The 16,391-nt window shown below is 49.7% G+C and overlaps 1 protein-coding gene across 2 annotated transcripts in view; it reads left to right on the forward strand.

Annotated features, from left to right (window-relative positions):
• The window catches only part of SKIC2 (SKI2 subunit of superkiller complex), a 48,309-nt gene that overhangs the window by 1,063 nt on the left and 30,855 nt on the right, over positions 1 to 16,391 (forward strand). Inside the window, exons 2-13 of one of the 2 annotated variants that reach the window (XM_083600438.1) lie at positions 1,011 to 1,132; positions 2,457 to 2,566; positions 2,767 to 2,884; positions 4,584 to 4,698; positions 6,091 to 6,165; positions 7,009 to 7,062; positions 7,932 to 8,149; positions 9,174 to 9,323; positions 10,512 to 10,657; positions 11,516 to 11,662; positions 12,517 to 12,601; positions 14,757 to 14,863. In XM_083600438.1, the coding sequence (XP_083456564.1) occupies positions 1,011 to 1,132; positions 2,457 to 2,566; positions 2,767 to 2,884; positions 4,584 to 4,698; positions 6,091 to 6,165; positions 7,009 to 7,062; positions 7,932 to 8,149; positions 9,174 to 9,323; positions 10,512 to 10,657; positions 11,516 to 11,662; positions 12,517 to 12,601; positions 14,757 to 14,863 (1,447 nt within the window). Of the gene's footprint in view, positions 1 to 1,010; positions 1,133 to 2,456; positions 2,567 to 2,766; positions 2,885 to 4,583; positions 4,699 to 6,090; positions 6,333 to 6,938; positions 7,063 to 7,931; positions 8,150 to 9,173; positions 9,324 to 10,511; positions 10,658 to 11,515; positions 11,663 to 12,516; positions 12,602 to 14,756; positions 14,864 to 16,391 lie in introns of those variants that run through there. The other variant, XM_083600439.1, reaches the window with a different exon arrangement.

The raw sequence follows: 16,391 nt of genomic DNA on the forward strand, positions 1-16,391 counted from the left end.
AAGGGAAAACTGAGCAAGCTCAGGCACCAGGTCTTGAAAGCTACATAGCCAACTGAAAATGGAGAAAAGTTGAGGGAAAGTAAAAATTAGTTATATTTGCTCATGCTTATATAAGGCCATTATTAATTTATTAAATTTTTTTGGAGAGAGAAAAGAAAGAATATTTTAAGTAACGTGAATAAAGTAATAACGATCAATAAAACACAGATAAAAGCAAAGTTATGAAAAACTAGTTATCTAGTACAGACAATCCTCGTTTTGTGCCAGGGTTCTGTTCTGGACCCCTGCGTGCATTGGCAGAACAAACATAAGCCCACTTTCCTCAGTTCTGCCCCGTTCTGCCCCTTTTCATGACGCCTTTCACCTTGAGAAGTGCACTCCATTCATAGTTGTCAACGTTTCCCTTTTTTAAAGGGAAATTCCCTTATTCCGAATAGGATCCCTCGCAAGAAAAGGGAAAAGTTGACAGCTATGACTCCATTGTCTCTCAAGAGAGATAGATGCCAACAACAACAACAAATCACGAGGGATGTTTATAATAGGTCGTAAAACAATAAGCCAGATAATAAAACAGATGATAATAAGATACTGTTATATGGTTTTGTTGAAATATTGTATGTCCTAATGGGCTTTTATTGCTGGAGATGCTTCTGAGCTTGTTTGGAAAAGTGGCACACATCTTTTTCGTCAAATAAAACCAAAGGAATCTGACCTTTGCATCAGTAAACTTTGCCTTTCCTGGAGGTAATTTAAGCAAAGGATGGATAGCCATAATTCAGGGTCCTGTAGTTGCATTCTTTTTTGGGGTGTGTGTGAAAATATATTTATTGATATTTCATAATAATATGAAGAAATGATCCCTCAAACCAGCATGCTGTAAGTTGCCAATGACCTCTGAGGTCCCTTTCAGCCTTATGGTTCTTTGAAAGTTACACTGGGGTCAGTGGGAGTAGCGACTGAAAATGGGATGGTGAATTTCAAAATGTCCTTATCTCCTTGTTCCCTGCTAGTCCTGCCCCCCAGGGGGCCTCTGGAGTTACCCCTCTCCATTCTGGAGGTTGGATGTGCCGGCCGTTTTGAGCTCATCACCCAAGAGGAAGGGCCTCATGGAGACAGATTCCCGCTAACCACGGTAAGGAGTGCCCCTTTCCAACCCTGGAACGAGAGAGGAATTTTCTTAATGGTAATACATCACCTTGCCAACAAAGGTCCGTATAGTTAAAGCTATGGTTTTCCCAGTAGTGATGTATGGAAATGAGAGCTGGACCATAAAGAAGGCTGATCGCCGAAGAATTGATACTTTTGAATTATGGTGCTGGAGGAGACTCCTGAGAGTCCCATGGACTGCAAGAAGATCAAACCTCTCCATTCTGAAGGAAATCAGCCCTGAGTGCTCACTGGAAGGACAGATCCTGAAGCTGAGGCTCCAATACTTTGGCCAGCTCATGAGAAGAGAAGACTCCCTGGAAAAGACCCTGATGTTGGGAAAGATGGAGGGCACAAGGAGAAGGGGACGACAGAGGACGAGATGGTTGGACAGTGTTCTCAAAGCTACGAACATGAGTTTGACCAAACTGTGGGAGGCAGTGGAAGACAGGAGTGCCTGGCGTTCTCTGGTCCATGGGGTCACGAAGAGACGGACACGACTAAACGACTAAACAACAATAAGCAGCCACCAGCTGCACGTCTTGAAATTCTGGAAAACCATTAAAAAAAATTTTTAAAGCAGCCACTGGCTCCTTCAGGTGAGGCAGCCAAAGTAGGCCCAGGTCTGATCAGTAACTGAATGAGTGGCCTCCTGGGAACCTCATGCTATGACAGAATAAAAGTGGGATCCAAATGCAAGAAGTTGAATTCATAGAATTGTAGAATTATAGAGTTGGACAGGACCCCAAGGGTCATCTAGTCCAACCCCCTGCAATGCAGGAATCTCAACTAGATCATACACGACATGGGGCCACACAACCTCTGCTTAAAAACCTCCAAAGGAGGAGAATCCACAGCCTCCCGAGGGAGACTGTTCCACTGTCAAAAACCTCTTGCTGTCAGAAAGTTCTTCCTTACGTTGAGTCGGAATCTCCCTTCTTGTAACGTGAATTCTAGCATTTCGGTTTGTTGCATTGTTTCCCCTCTTCATTTCGTTGTTTGCTCAGTGGAGGCTGGTCAATTACGGCAACCAACCAATCAAGTGAAACGTCAAGCAATTAAAAAAAAAGTTTAACCCCCCCCCCATATATGCCAGTCTCTTTTCTCTCCCTCCCGCCCATCTTTTCGATGACGTTTTGTGACTTAAAACGTCTGACCAGTCTTTGAGAGCGTAATCGTGGTGGCTGCAAGGGTACGACCTGTTTTGCATCAGGATGTGACCCATTTGGGGACTGCAAGTTACCTTGGCTGCATAGACGCTGGTATCTAAGAATGACACTTGCACCTTTTCCCCCCATCCCACCTTGCAGCTGCCTCACGGGTTGCCCCCTCACGCTGAGGATCTGGCCTCTGAACTGGAGCAGCGCTTCCTCAGCAGCCCAGACTGGCTTCCCATCCACCACTTCGAAAGGTCTCACAGGTGAGGTTCTCTGCGGCCGCGGAGCCATCTCTCCCTTGTGTTAAACTGAGGTCTCTCCTTCCAGAAAGGAGCAAAAGAGGACACAGTTACTCGTGTGTTCTCTGGTTGGGGCAGCAGTTTTGGTGGTGTGGGATCTGGGAATGTTTTTGGTCTTGTTTTTTTCAAAAAAACCCATAATCCTGCCTACTTTCTCGAGGAAGGTTCTGGCCCCGCGAGAAAGACATCCAGTCGCTCTTTGAGGTGGACGTCACCCCCGTGCATTCCACGCTTCAGGCTGAGCGCAACCCCACCACAGGAGAGCTGCTGGGCTTCAGAGAGGTGAGGAACTGTGTTCCCCCCAGAATATCATTTTGTCAGGCAAGGGTTGGGAGTCGTAGGGCTAGGGACTCAAGGTGGCCTTCCGGCACTCTCTGCCTGGCCCTCATAACTTTCCCCACACCCCCTAACCAGCCCTGCTTTGCACCCCCCTGAGTGTTTTCGACTTGCTGGAATTGGTTCTTAAACTCTTGCCCGTGAGAAGGCTAGAGAAGGGCATGTGAGCCGTGTGCGAAAACTAGCCTGCTGTAGGAAGATCAAATGCACACTCATTGCTCCGCCCTCTTTTTTACCTGGCCCCACCCACTGCGTTGTTGTCCTGAAGTGAGTGCGTTCCTTGGGCAGAAAGGGGTTTCCCGCCTTGTTGGGGCGGGTGGGTGGTTCAGTATGCTTCAGCCAACCAGGGCTAACATACCTGGTGGAAGGCGGGTGTGGGGTAGTTTGGGGAAAGCAGTCTCGCGGGCCAAATTGGGGACCTGTGCCAAGCCACATGTTCCCCCCACCTTTGTGCTAAATCTCTGGACACCTCCATGGTAGCAGCCAGGCTCTGGTACATGTCCCGTTCTGCCGCCCACCCCGGCCCCCTGTTGCTCCAAGGAAGGATTGCAAGCTTAAACGACCGCTTGAGCATTTTGCTCCTCTTGCAGCTAGATACAGGTGCTGTGGTCTAAACCACTGAGCCTCTTGGGCTTGCCGATCAGAAGATCGGCGGTTCGAATCCCTGCGACAGGGTGAGCGCCCATTGCTCTGTCCCAGCTCCTGCCAGCCTAGCAGTTCGAAAGTACGCTGGTGCAAGTAGATAAATAGGTACCGCTGCAGCGGGAAAGTAAACGGCGTTTTCATGCGCTCTGGTTTCCATCACGGTGTTCTGTTGCGCCAGAAGCAGTTTAGTCCTGCTGGCCACATGACCCAGAAAGCTGTCTGTGGACAAACGCTGGCTCCTCCGGCCTGAAAAGTGAGATGAGCGCTGCAACCCCATAGTCACCTTTGACTGGACTTAACCAGGGGTCCTTTACCTTTTACCTTTACCCGCCCCCGCCCGTGACCAGGTATATGTGCAGCGCAGGGAAATAAATAGATAGATTCAAACCAGGAAATGACGAGAGAGAGCTGGAGAGTCCGTGTGGCATCTTTGTGACATCACTGATGACGGAGGAAACCCCAACGAGACCAGAGGTGTAGCGGGGCTATGTTTTGGCGGTTCAGCCTTCCCGCCTAACAGGTGACAAAAGCAGGAGAAAGCTGGCATTTTAGGGGCTTTTCAGAGGGTGCTTCCCACCTAATGCCATTTTCACTTATGCGCATGGGACCCTGGAACATAACCCACTGCATCAGTGGGGAGGACACCTGTATACAGTGGTACCTCGGGTTAAGTACTTAATTCGATCCAGAGGGCCGTACTTAACCTGAAACTGTTCTTAACCTGAAGCACCACTTTAGCTAATGGGGCCTCCCGCTGCCACTACGCTGCCGGAGCCCAATTTCTGTTCTCATCCTGAAGCAAAGTTCTTAACCTGAAGCACTATTTCTGGGTTAGCTGAGTCAGTAACCTGAAGCGTATGTAACCTGAAGCACATGTAACCCGAGGTACCACTGTACTTGCTGTCTTGAATTGAGAATACAGTCATTTAAGAATTGTTGGGAGAGCGGGGAACTGGCCATGCACCTTTTGGTCTTGACACTGCTCCCCCTTCCATTTCAGGCACTTGTGGACAACATGGGCTTGTCGGCCAAAAATTCTCTTTCCTTCCAACGAGCACCCGGTCCCCCAGTAGAGGCTCTCCGAGGCAGCGCTACCAATTACCCCTTCTGGCCAGGTACGGGTCTCCTGTTTGTGCTGCCTGGTGTGGGGAACTGGCACTACAGTCTTACGCCAGGGCTTAGAATCATCCCATCAGCCCCAGCCAGCAAGGCCAGTGGGTCAGAGATGATGGGAGGAGGGTCCCGTCCCCCCCCCGCATCATGATTTTTGCCAGCACCTGCTCTTGTGGTTGTCAGGAGTTCAGCCTACACTCGAGTAGGACCCTGGCAGAGACACATGCCCGACTGGCATGTTCTCTCCTCCTGGTCGATCGTTCGGGAGCTTCAAAAGCTTTCTTCTCTCCAAACATCACAGCGACCGATGCCAACAGACATCGGCACACTTAGGGATCCACAGAGTCTTCGCAGTTTGCGTAACAGACTTCAGCAACTCAGCATTTTGGCTAATCTACTTTATTTACATATAAACATACACAGAGCACTGCAACATGGCTCCCTCTCTCTCTAGCTAAGAGAAAGAACAAAGGACAATAGTCCCACTTAACAGCACACAGTAACACAAACATCCTGTCTCCGTCACTTCCCACTCTGTGGAGTCAAAACATACACCGTCATGTGATAGACGACAATCCTGTGACTGCAATCATGTAGCAGGAATTCTAACAGTGATTCGCTATTCTGTGTAGGAGTCAGGAGAAAGCTGTGCCAACAAACTTGACAGGGACTGCAGGAATCGAGAGAAGCATTGGCTGGTGTAATGGTTCTAGGGGTTGCTCGTGCGTAAACCGGTGCCACACCTGGCTGGGTTGTCTGAGTGAACCTTTTCTGTCCGGACAGCCACTCGCCCGTGGCTGTCTCAATCGCTGGCAGAATCCGTCAGTGGGCGTTTCTTGAACTTCTTCCAGCAAAGAAGCTCTTTGACGCCTAGTCTCCGCCTACTCTCCCTGCGTGGAAGCCTTCTGCGCCAGGAGGGTGTGGGCAGTGGAGGACCCCTACTCTCCCCGCTGGTCCCCGGCACGGAGTCATGGGACCGCCTTGCCGATTCCCCCACCTGCCCCCCTTCTCCACTGGTGCTACGCTGATTCCCTTCCCCAGAAGATGGGCTGCCTCTCCCCATCCCGGGACGCTCTCTGGAACCCCTCCGGAGCCCGCTCTCTCCCTCCGGCCCTGATGGCAGTTCCCTGACAGCTGGCTTCACGGTTTTCCCCGCATTGTGATTTTTGCATAGCACACACACACACAGAGTCATGATTTGCAGTATATTGCTGGTTACACTATCACAATATGCATTTCAAACCAGTTTTTGGCGATATATCAATATATCGCCCAGCCCTACTGTGCAATTCAGTTGCAGAATTCTGAGTCTTCTGACTGCAGAATTATTGCCATGCATGCTGCTTTGCTCTTAATTGCCCGCAGTGCATTGTTTTAACTCAACCTCTCTCTAGGTGGGATGGACGAACCCAGCCTTGAACAGATCAAGACTCAAGAAGACCAGGAAGAGGACATTGATTTTGAGAACGGTACTTGGATCTGTTCTAGGCAATAGCTGCAATGGTGCACCTTCTCTTAAGATCCCAGCTGGTTCTGGGTTGCTGTTGTTAATGCCATGTGTCCTCTGCAGCAGCCTTGGTGAGGCTTGAAGACGTTGCTGTATTTATGTAGGGTGGGAAGATAGGGAGAGAACATGGTGGGCTATGGGGTTGCCTCTTCTTGAAATCACAACCAGGTGGCCTTTGATAGCAAAAAACATCACCCTAGTAAGGCTAGAAGGGACGCAGGTGGCACTGTGGGTTAAACCACAGAGCCTAGGACTTGCCGATCAGAAGGTTGGCGGTTCGAATCCCCGTGACGGGGTGAGCTCCCGTTGCTCGGTCCCTGCTCCTGCCAACCTAGCAGTTCAAAAGCACATCAAAGTGCAAGTAGATAAAGAGGTACCGCTCCGGCGGGAAGGTAAACGGTGTTTCCGTGCGCTGCTCTGGTTTGCCAGAAGCAGCTTAGTCATGCTGGCCACATGACCCGGAAGCTGTACGCCGGCTCCCTCGGCCAGTAAAGAGAGATGAGTGCCGCAACCCCAGAGTCAGTCATGACTGGACCTAATGGTCAGGGGTCCCTTTACCTTTACCTTTAGTAAGGCTAGAGTGGTGAAATAACAGGCACCGAGTGCGAATTATGATGTGTTGAAGTCGTTTTTTAAGCCCACTCTTCAGATGGAAAGGCCAGCAGCACAGTTGACATAAGATCAATAAAAATAAGGACAATCCCTGCAGATTCTGGGGCCTCTCTCCTCTCTCAGGGCTCACTGTTGATACGTGGCACCTGTCTTCAAGCCCATGTCCCTTCCTGCTTTTTCTTTCTTCCCTCAGATTTGCTGACGGTCCCACCAGGCTGGAAGAAGGGGGTGGAGTTCACCAGACAAGGTAACCTCATTTCCGGTAGAGAGATGATTAGGACTGGTGGGGAGGCTGGCTTGGGGGCTGGGAGACAGTGTGATGTAGTGGTTAGAACAAGGGCAGCTAGCATGGCGCTCTCTGGATGTTGTTGGACTTCCAGTTCCCATCAGCCCCTTCTGGTATGGCCCAGTGGTCAGAGATGATGATAACTGTCGTCTAGCAGCTTCTGTAATGCTACCCTGGGGCAAGAGCACCTCTCTCCAAATGAACCTACCCAGACCTGAGAACATCATTTGAGGCCCTTCTTTGTGTGCCTCCTCCACATGAGGTCTGGAGGTTGGCAACATGAGAAAGGGCCTTTTCTGTGGTGGCTCCCTGTTTGTGGAATGCTCTCCCCAGGGAGACTCGCCTGGTGCCTTCATTATACACCTTTAGGCGCCAGGCGAAAATGTTCCTTTTCAACCAGGTCTCTGGCTAAACATCCTGTATATCCTTTTATACATGTTTGGGGAAGGGGGTTATTGTTTTGTTTTGTTTTGATTATGAGTTTTATATTTATATACTGTATGCTGTGAACCGCTCTGAGATCTTTGGGTAAAGGGTGATATACAAAGAAACAAAAGCAATAAGAGCATTGAGGTAGGACCTTGGAGATCTGGGTTCAAATCCCCCATCTCCCTTGGAGCTTGGCCCAGTCACTGTCTCTGCCCTAACATGAGCTGAAAGACCATAGCAAGCCTTGTAGAGAGATTTGCCCTCGCATGAAACACACATTTCCATGGCATATTTTCCACTGCGCCAGTTGCAAACTTTTCCTTGGATTACTGAGCCCAAAAGCTGCTCTCCCCACCCCTGCCGAAACCTATCTTGCTTTTGTGTCTCGCCCCCCACGTCAGAGCTCAAGGCCTCCCCAGGGTTGCTGAACTTGACCCACCTGCTGGGGGCCCTGGACACCTTTGAGCTGGGAGCCTCCAGCGACGAAGAAGGGAAGGAGAAGGCCGAGGAAGGGAGGAAGAGGACGAAGAAGGGGAAAGGGGCGAAGGGAGAGGAGGCGCCCCCTGCAGAACCGGCGCCGCTGCAGAGAACAAACAGCCTGGAGGAGCTGGTGCTTAAGGTAGGGCCACCTGCATGCGGAGAGGGACGGAAGGATCTTGGGGCAATGTTGGCAGGTGCCCAGGCATGTGGGTTTCTCTGTCTATTGTGATAGGAATTTTGAGGTCTAGATATATGGTAATGTTCATAACGGCACGTACATAGATCAGCACAGGAAGACTGACCTGAAGCCATTTTTGATTCCTAAACTGAGCAAATGTTTCTCTGCATGGTCAAAGTGGAAAAACCTCCCCATTGTCTTTTCCTTCACAAATCCTGTCTTAAGGGTATGTTGATGTGTTTGAATAAGGGTGTGAGTCTTATCATTACAAAAGACTGGCCAGGCTCCTCAGGCAATCCAATCAAGTAACCTGCCAGACAGGAAATAAACAAGCGACAGGAGAAAAACAACATGCAAATGTTCTGTTTAAGACCACCTTTTCTGTGATGTATCTGAGGGGTGGTCTTAGGTTACACCCCTTCTGTAATGTATGTATAATGTTTCTGGGGGTGGTCTTGATCTACAGGATGGGAATTTCAAAAGTCTTTATAAGCCCTTGCACAGCATTTTTGTGGGTCCTCCTCCTTTCCTGCGGGTGAGGGGAGCACCCTGTTGCAACAGATCAATAAAGATCAAGCTTACTAGCTGCTTTGCTTCTCAATATTCTCTGGTTGGCCTCTGTTATTTTCTCCTACCAATAGGGAACCTATGTAAGGACTCTATATGGGCTCTTGGATACCCCATAAGGGAAAAGGGCATATTTTTATTTACAACACTATAGAGGTGAGGGAAGACTGGCAGAAGATGCGGCAGGCTTCTGGCCTGGGAAAGAACTGCGAAGGGCGCTGCCGCCCAGGAGCCAAAGCTGCTCTAGGCAAATTCAGACAAAAGGAAGGACAAGGCTACTGGATATGGTGGCTCTGAATAGAACCAGCATTGGTATACAACCCTCCCTTTTTATTGGGTCTGCGGGTGGGTGGAGGGTTCCCTTTTCCCATCCTTGGCTTCCCTTACGCTGCCTGTCTCCTCTTTGCCTTCCTCTCAGGAGGTGACGCCTGCCCCTAAATCAGCCCCACAGACTGCTCCAGCCCCTGCTGCGGCTTCCGAGCCCCCCAAAGAGCAGTGGGCCATCCCAGTGGACGTCAGCTCCCCCGTGGACGACTTCTACAAGCGAATTCCTGATCCAGCTTTCAAGGTACGATGGCAGCTCAGAGGGCCAAGCGGGGAGAGGAAAGGTGGGGCTAATAATACAGTGGTGCCCCGCAAGACGAATGCCTCGCAAGACGGAAAACTCGCTAGACGAAAGGGTTTTCCGTTTTTTGAGCTGCTTCGCAAGACGAATTTCCCTATGGGCTTGCTTCGCAAGACGAAAACGTCTTGCAAGTTTGTTTCCTTTTTCTTAACACCGTTAATACAGTTGCGACTTGACTTCGAGGAGCAACTCATAGAACGCAGTGTACATAGTAGCCTTTTTTGAGGTTTTTAAAGACTTTGGTGATTTTTGAAGCTTTTCCAAAACTTCTTTTGCAGCCATTTGGTAAGTTAAGCTTTTAAAACTTTTTTTGGGGGGGTTGGATTTTGGGTTGGGGTGTTTGGAATTCAAGGACTTGGTGTTGGGGAGGGGTTTGCAAGAATCTGGAAGCTTGTGTGTTTTTTTCTGCATTTTTATGATTTTCTGTGACCATTGGGCCACTGCTGTTTTTTTAAAAAAATTCTGGGTTTGAATTTTGAAATGCTCTTTACAGTATGTGTGACTTTAAAGAGCACTTAATAAACTCTTGTTGTACCAAATTTGGCTTTGTTTGGACTTTTTTTTACCATAGGAATGCATTAATTGATTTTCAATGCATTCCTATGGGATTTCGTGCTTCGCAAGATGAAAAATTCGCTAGACGAAAAAATTCGTGGAACGAATTAATTTCGTCTTGCGAGGCACCACTGTAATAATAATAATAATAATAATAATAATAATAATAATAATAATAATAATAATTTATTATGTATACCCCGCCCATCTGGCTGAGTTTCCCCAACCACTCTGGGCGGCTCCCAATCGAGTGTTAAAAACAATACGGCATTAAATATTAAACACTTCCCTAAACATCCCTAAGCAGGGCTGCCTTCAGATGTCTTTTAAAGATAAGATAGCTGCTTATTTCCTTCACATCTGAAGGGAGGGCGTTCCACAGGGCGGGTGCCACTACCGAGAAGGCCCTCTGCCTGGTTCCCTGTAACCTCACTTCTCGCAATGAGGGAACCGCCAGAAGGCCCTCGGCGCTGGACCTCAGTGTCTGGGCTGAGCGATGGGGGTGGGGCCAAGGACTGATGACGCTAAACTCCCGCCCCCTGTGTGACTTCCTCTCTCTTTCTCCCCACTCCTCAGTGGCCTTTTGAGCCAGACGTTTTCCAGAAGCAGGCGATTCTTCACTTGGAGAAGCACGACTCCGTGTTTGTCGCTGCCCACACCTCTGCCGGAAAGACCGTGGTGGCGGAATACGCCATTGCTCTGTCCCAGAAGCACATGACACGGTGAGAGTGCCTGTTATGAATGATAATAATTAACATTTGTACCCCACCTTTTCTCCAAGAAGCTTGAGGAGGAGAAGTATGTAGTTTTCCTCACAACAACCCTGTGAGGTAGGTCAGGCGGAGAGGTAGCGACTGGACCGTGGTTGCTCAGCGAGCTCCATGGCAGAGGGGGGATTTGAACCCTTGTCTCCCAGGTTGTAGTCTGACACTAACCACTATACCACAGTAGCTCTTACAGTGTTTAGCTGCCCTCCATGCCCAAATGAACACTGTTATGTAAAATACAGTGGTACCTCGGGTTAAGAACTTAATTCGTTCTGGAGGTCCGTTCTTAACCTGAAACTGTTCTTAACCTGAAGCACCACTTTAGCTAATGGGGCCTCCCGCTGCCGCCGTGCGACTTCTGTTCTCATCCTGAAGCAAAGTTCTTAACCTGAAGCACTATTTCTGGGTTAGCAGAGTCTGTAACCTGAAGCGTATGTAACCCGAAGCGTATGTAACCCGAGGTACCACTGTATTGAACCTGCTAGGGTTGAGCTGTTTTTATTGACTCACGTAGGCAATTGCCTATGATTACCTAGTAAAGGTAAAGGTAAAGGGACCCCTGACCATTAGGTCCAGTCGTGGCTGACTCTGGGGTTGCGGCGCTCATCTCGCTTTACTGGCCGAGGGAGCCGGTGTACAGCTTCCGGGTCATGTGGCCAGCATGACTAAGCTGCTTCTGGCAAACCAGAGCAGCGCATGGAAACGCTGTTTACCTTCCCGCCGGAGTGGTACCTATTGGGTATGCTGGAGTCCACAGTCCCCTCCTTTGGAACTTCTAAAACTCTTTATTTTCTACCCTGGCTCCTTCTGCAGCACCATCTACACTTCCCCAATCAAAGCTCTTTCCAACCAGAAGTTTCGGGATTTCAAGAACACCTTTGGGGACGTGGGGTTGTTGACGGGGGACGTTCAGCTCCATCCGGATGCCTCGTGCCTCATCATGACGACTGAGATCCTTCGGTGAGGATTTGGGGTATAAATAGGGAGGGGTTTCTAAATGTGCCCTGAAATGCTGGCAATCCTTGGTTTAAAAGGAGCTCTTGGAAAAGACAAATGTCACTCTTTAGATCCTAATAATAATAATAATAATAATAATAATAATAATAATAATTTATTCTTTATACTCTGCCCATCTGGCTGGGCTTCCCCAGCCACTCTGGGCAGCTTCCAACAAAATATTAAAATACAGTGGTCTGTTAAACATTAAAAGCTTCCCTAAGCAGGCCTGCCTTCAGATGTCTTCTAAAAGTCTGGTAGTTGTTCTTCTCTTTGACATCTGGTGGGAGGGCGTTCCACAGGGCGGGTGCCACTACCAAGAAGGCCCTCTGCCTGGTTCCCTATAACTTGGCTTCTCACAGTGAGGAAACCACCAGAAGGCCCTCGGAGCTGGACCTCTGTGTCCAGGCTGGACGATGGGGTTGGAGACGCTCCTTCAGGTATACTGGACCGAGGCCGTTTAGGGCTTTAAAGGTCAGCACCAACACTTTGAATTGTTCTCGGGAACGTATGATTACCATTATCATTAAATATCAACCATTTTCTGCCTTTTTCTAATGGTGCCCAAAATCTGGTCCGTGGAATGGGCTTCCCTCGGGAGGCTGTGGACTCTCCTTCCTTGGAGATTTTTAAGCAGAGGTTGGATGGTCGTCCATCAGGGATGCTTGAGTTGAGATTCTTGCATTGCAGGTGGTTGGACTAGATGACCCTCGGGGGGGGTCCTTTCCAACGCTACCATTCTATGATTCTACGGTCCGACCAGCCCTTGTTCCGCTGTTGGGCAGGCAATATCCCTTTCTCTTTCCAAAAACCCTCAGGTCAATGCTCTATAACGGCTCGGATGTCCTCAGAGACTTGGAGTGGGTGATCTTTGATGAGGTGCATTACATCAACGACTCAGAGGTGAGGAGATGCGCACGCCAAGGGGAGCAGGGCTTGGAACATCAGCATCCGCCTCGTACCAAGCCGAGGCAGTATTGTCTGCACAGGCCGGCAGCAGCTTTCCCGGGTCTGAGGTCTTTCCCAGCCCTGCCTGCAGATGCCATGAACTGAACCTGGGACCTGCTACCAGGGACTGCATTCTGCACCCAAATCAGAGCCTACAGCTCCTCTCCCCATCCTCAGCTTTCCTAGAAACATAGGTAGCTGCCTTGTTCTTCATCTGAGAATTGCTCCTTCTAGCTTGTTATTGTCTGCGTTGGCTGGAAGTGGCTCTTCAGGGTTTCTGATGTGGCTTCTTCTAACCCTGCCTGGGCCCCTTTGCATACAAGAGCCAGTGTGGTGTAGTGGTTAAGAGCGGTGGACTCGTAATCTGGTGAACCGGGTTCACTTCCCCGCTCCTCCACCTGCAGCTGCTGGGTGACCTTGGGCCAGTCCCACTTCTCTGAAGTCTCTCAGCCCCACTCACCTCACAGAGTGTTTGTTGTGGGGGAGGAAGGGAAAGGAGAATGTTAGCCGCTTTGAGACTCCTTAAAGGGAGTGAAAGGCAGGATATCAAATCCAAACTCTTCTACAAAAGCATGTGGCCTGCTGCTTGGCTACACAGCCCTTCTCCTTGATGTACTACTGTTCCATTTTCGGAGAGTTGTTTGACATGGTGTTGGGGAAGGGTTCAGCCTCCTGCTTGTGCTCTGAACTGGTACAGTCCAGAATAGAGATGGCGAAGGCCTGGACGGAACCTGGAAAAACGGGGGGGGGCGGGGTTTGCGTTCTGAAGGCGAAGAAAGGAGTGGACCCTGATTAATAAAATAGACACGAGGCTTGGCCAGCAAGACTCTGGGAGGAAGTGCCAATCTCACCACCCCTTGGCCCAGGTCGTTTTATTCACAAAAGAACTTTTTACACAGTGTTCGTAAGAACCAATCAGATTTCCTCTGAGCATTTCAAAAAATCACCACGTGGGGACAAAGTTAGATCAGAGAAATTGTTTTAACTACAAAGAACTAATTTGAGCATGCATACATGTTTTAGGGTAAATAAAACAGGAATCAAAGAGGAATGCATTTAGCAAACCCCAGAGGTCATAAACAGGCAGTAAACAGGAAAGGAAGGACGGCAAGGAAAGATTGGTATTTACCACCTCCTTGTGAAACTTTATTTCCTGGCCCTAAGATTAACAAACTCCATCAAAGTTACCTACTGTCTTATGGCCCAGGATGCCTGGTGAAGCAACGGTCTGTGGACGTGACATGTCAAGCAAGAGAAATGGGGCAGAGATGCAGAGGCTTGGGTTGATCAGGAATCATGTCAGAATGGCTCAACGCAATGCTTTCATTGCGGACACAACGGCTTGCTCCATGTTTTCATAATTCCTCATAGCAATCCCACCTGATCACCACACCCTGCCTGGGCCCTTTTGCATACAAAAGCATGTGGCCCGCTGCTTGGCTACACGGCCCTTCTCCCTGATGTACTACTGTTTCATTTGCGGAGAGTTATTTGACATTGTTGTGGGGGAGGGTTCAGCCTCCCGCTTGTGCTCTGAACTGGTAAAGGTAAAGGGACCCCTGACCATTAGGTCCAGTCGTGGACAACTCTGGGGTTGCGGCGCTCATCTCGCTTTATTGGCCAAGGGGGCCGGCGTACAGTTTCCAGGTCATGTGGCCAGCATGACTTAAGCCGCTTCTATCGAACCAGAGCAGCGCACGGAAATGCCGTTTACCTTCCTGCTGGAGTGGTACCTATTTATCTACTTGCACGCCGACGTGCTTTCGAACTGCTAGGTTGGCAGGAGCAGGGACTGAGCAACAGGAGCTCACTCCGTTGCGGGGATTCGAACTGCCGACCTTCTGATCGGCAAGTCCTGGGCTCTGTGGTTTAACCCAAAGCGCCACCCGCGTCCCAGTCTGAACTGGTACAGTCCAGAATAGAGATGGCGAAGGCCTGGACGAAACCTGGAAAAACGGGGGGAGGGGGGAATCTTGTCGCTGTACTCAGGTCCTTCTGGCAGCCATCGCACGGGCACCTGGTCGGCTGCTGTGAGAGCAGGATACCGGACCGGATAGGCCATGGAACTGATGCAGCAGAGCTCTTCTAACTTTCCTCCGTTCCCTTGCAGCGTGGGGTTGTCTGGGAGGAGGTTCTCATCATGCTGCCAGACCACGTGAACATAATTTTGTTGAGTGCCACCGTTCCCAACACCCTGGAGTTTGCTGACTGGATAGGGTAAGAAGTGGTGCAGTCGGAAATGAAAATCACGGTGCTGCGATTCCTTCATTGCAGGGGGGTTAGACTAGATGGCCCTTGGGGGTCCCTTCCAACTCTGCAGTTCTATGGTTCTAGGAAGAGGGAGGGATGGAGGGGACTGGGCTGGGGAGGGAATAAAGGAGCATAGTGCTTTAATGGAATAATAAAACCCTAATAAATGGCCAATTAAAGAATAGTAATAATAATAAAATTTTATTTATACCCTGTCCTTCCCGGTTCAGAAAACCGGGCTCAGGGCGGCTAACAACAAATTTAAAACACTTAATTGTGATACAACAAAAAAACAGCATAAAATACAGTATAAAACGTGAATAACAATAAATTCAGAATTCAAAAATCAATTTAGGGGGGAAATCCATCCAATATATATTAGATGATCACAAGGGCTAGCTGGCTAAATTAGTCCTATTTGGGCCAGCGAGGAGACCAGGGGAGAATTAGCTGTGGGATCCCGGAGCGGGTAATCTTCATAAAAAGGGGATCGGGAGGGAAGGAAGGAAGGGGAATAAAAGATCAGGCTAAGTTAAAATTGAAAGCCAGGCGGAATAGCTCTGTCTTACAGGCCCTGTGGAAGGAAGTTAAGTCCTGCAGGGCCCTAGTCTCATGGGATAGAGCATTCCACCAGGTCGGAGCCATCACTGAGAAGGCCCTGGCCCTGGTGGAGGATAGTCTGACTTCCTTAGGGCCCGGGACCTCTAGACTATGATTATTAATGGACCTTAAGGTCCTCTGCAGGGCAGATCAGGAGAGGCGGTCCTGCAAATAGTAAGTGGTACAGCCAATGTCATGTTTGGTTGGGCACAGAGGATCGGTGGGAGGGAGCAGAGGGGAACCCCCAAAGGAAGAAGGCTCAGAGCCCGGGGAGTGGTGGTGGGACAACAACAATTGGCAGAAGGCGAAGAGGGACAAGACTGAGAGGATGGTTGGAAGCTGAAGAGGTGACAAGGCTTGGTGTGAGCTAGGAGAGCTGGCAGAGAGAAGTCCAGAATGAAGGACAGAAACTGAAACAGGAGAAGAGGGGGCCAAGAGGCCGAGATGAGTCTGGCTGGGGAAGAGGCACAGGTGTCTCCCCTTCCTAATACAACAAGCTCCCCTCCCCACTGGTCTCCCAGGACCAGAAGAGGCGTGAAAAGGGCGGAGGAGACGTTGGTGACATGCAGTCTCAGATTGCTTGGGGGGAACCCTGGAGAGGAGGAGACATAGGCAGCTGTGGGGAAGCGGGGCCCTACAGTCTCAGCAACTGCTTCGTAGGGGCAAGACCTACCAAAGATGAGAGCCAGTGTGGTATAGTGGTTAAGAGCGGTAGACTCGTAATCTGGGGAACCAGGTTCGCTTCCCCGCTCCTCCACATGCAGCTGCTGGGTGACCTTGGGCCAGTCACGCTTCTCTGAAGTCTCTCAGCCCCACTCACCTCACAGAGTGTTTGTTGTGGGGGAGGAAGGGAAAGGAGAATGTTAGCCGCTTTGAGACTCCTTCGGGTAGTGAT

This window comes from Podarcis filfolensis, assembly GCF_964270895.1.
Source record: "Podarcis filfolensis genome assembly, chromosome: 2".
Classification (NCBI taxonomy): domain Eukaryota; kingdom Metazoa; phylum Chordata; class Lepidosauria; order Squamata; family Lacertidae; genus Podarcis; species Podarcis filfolensis.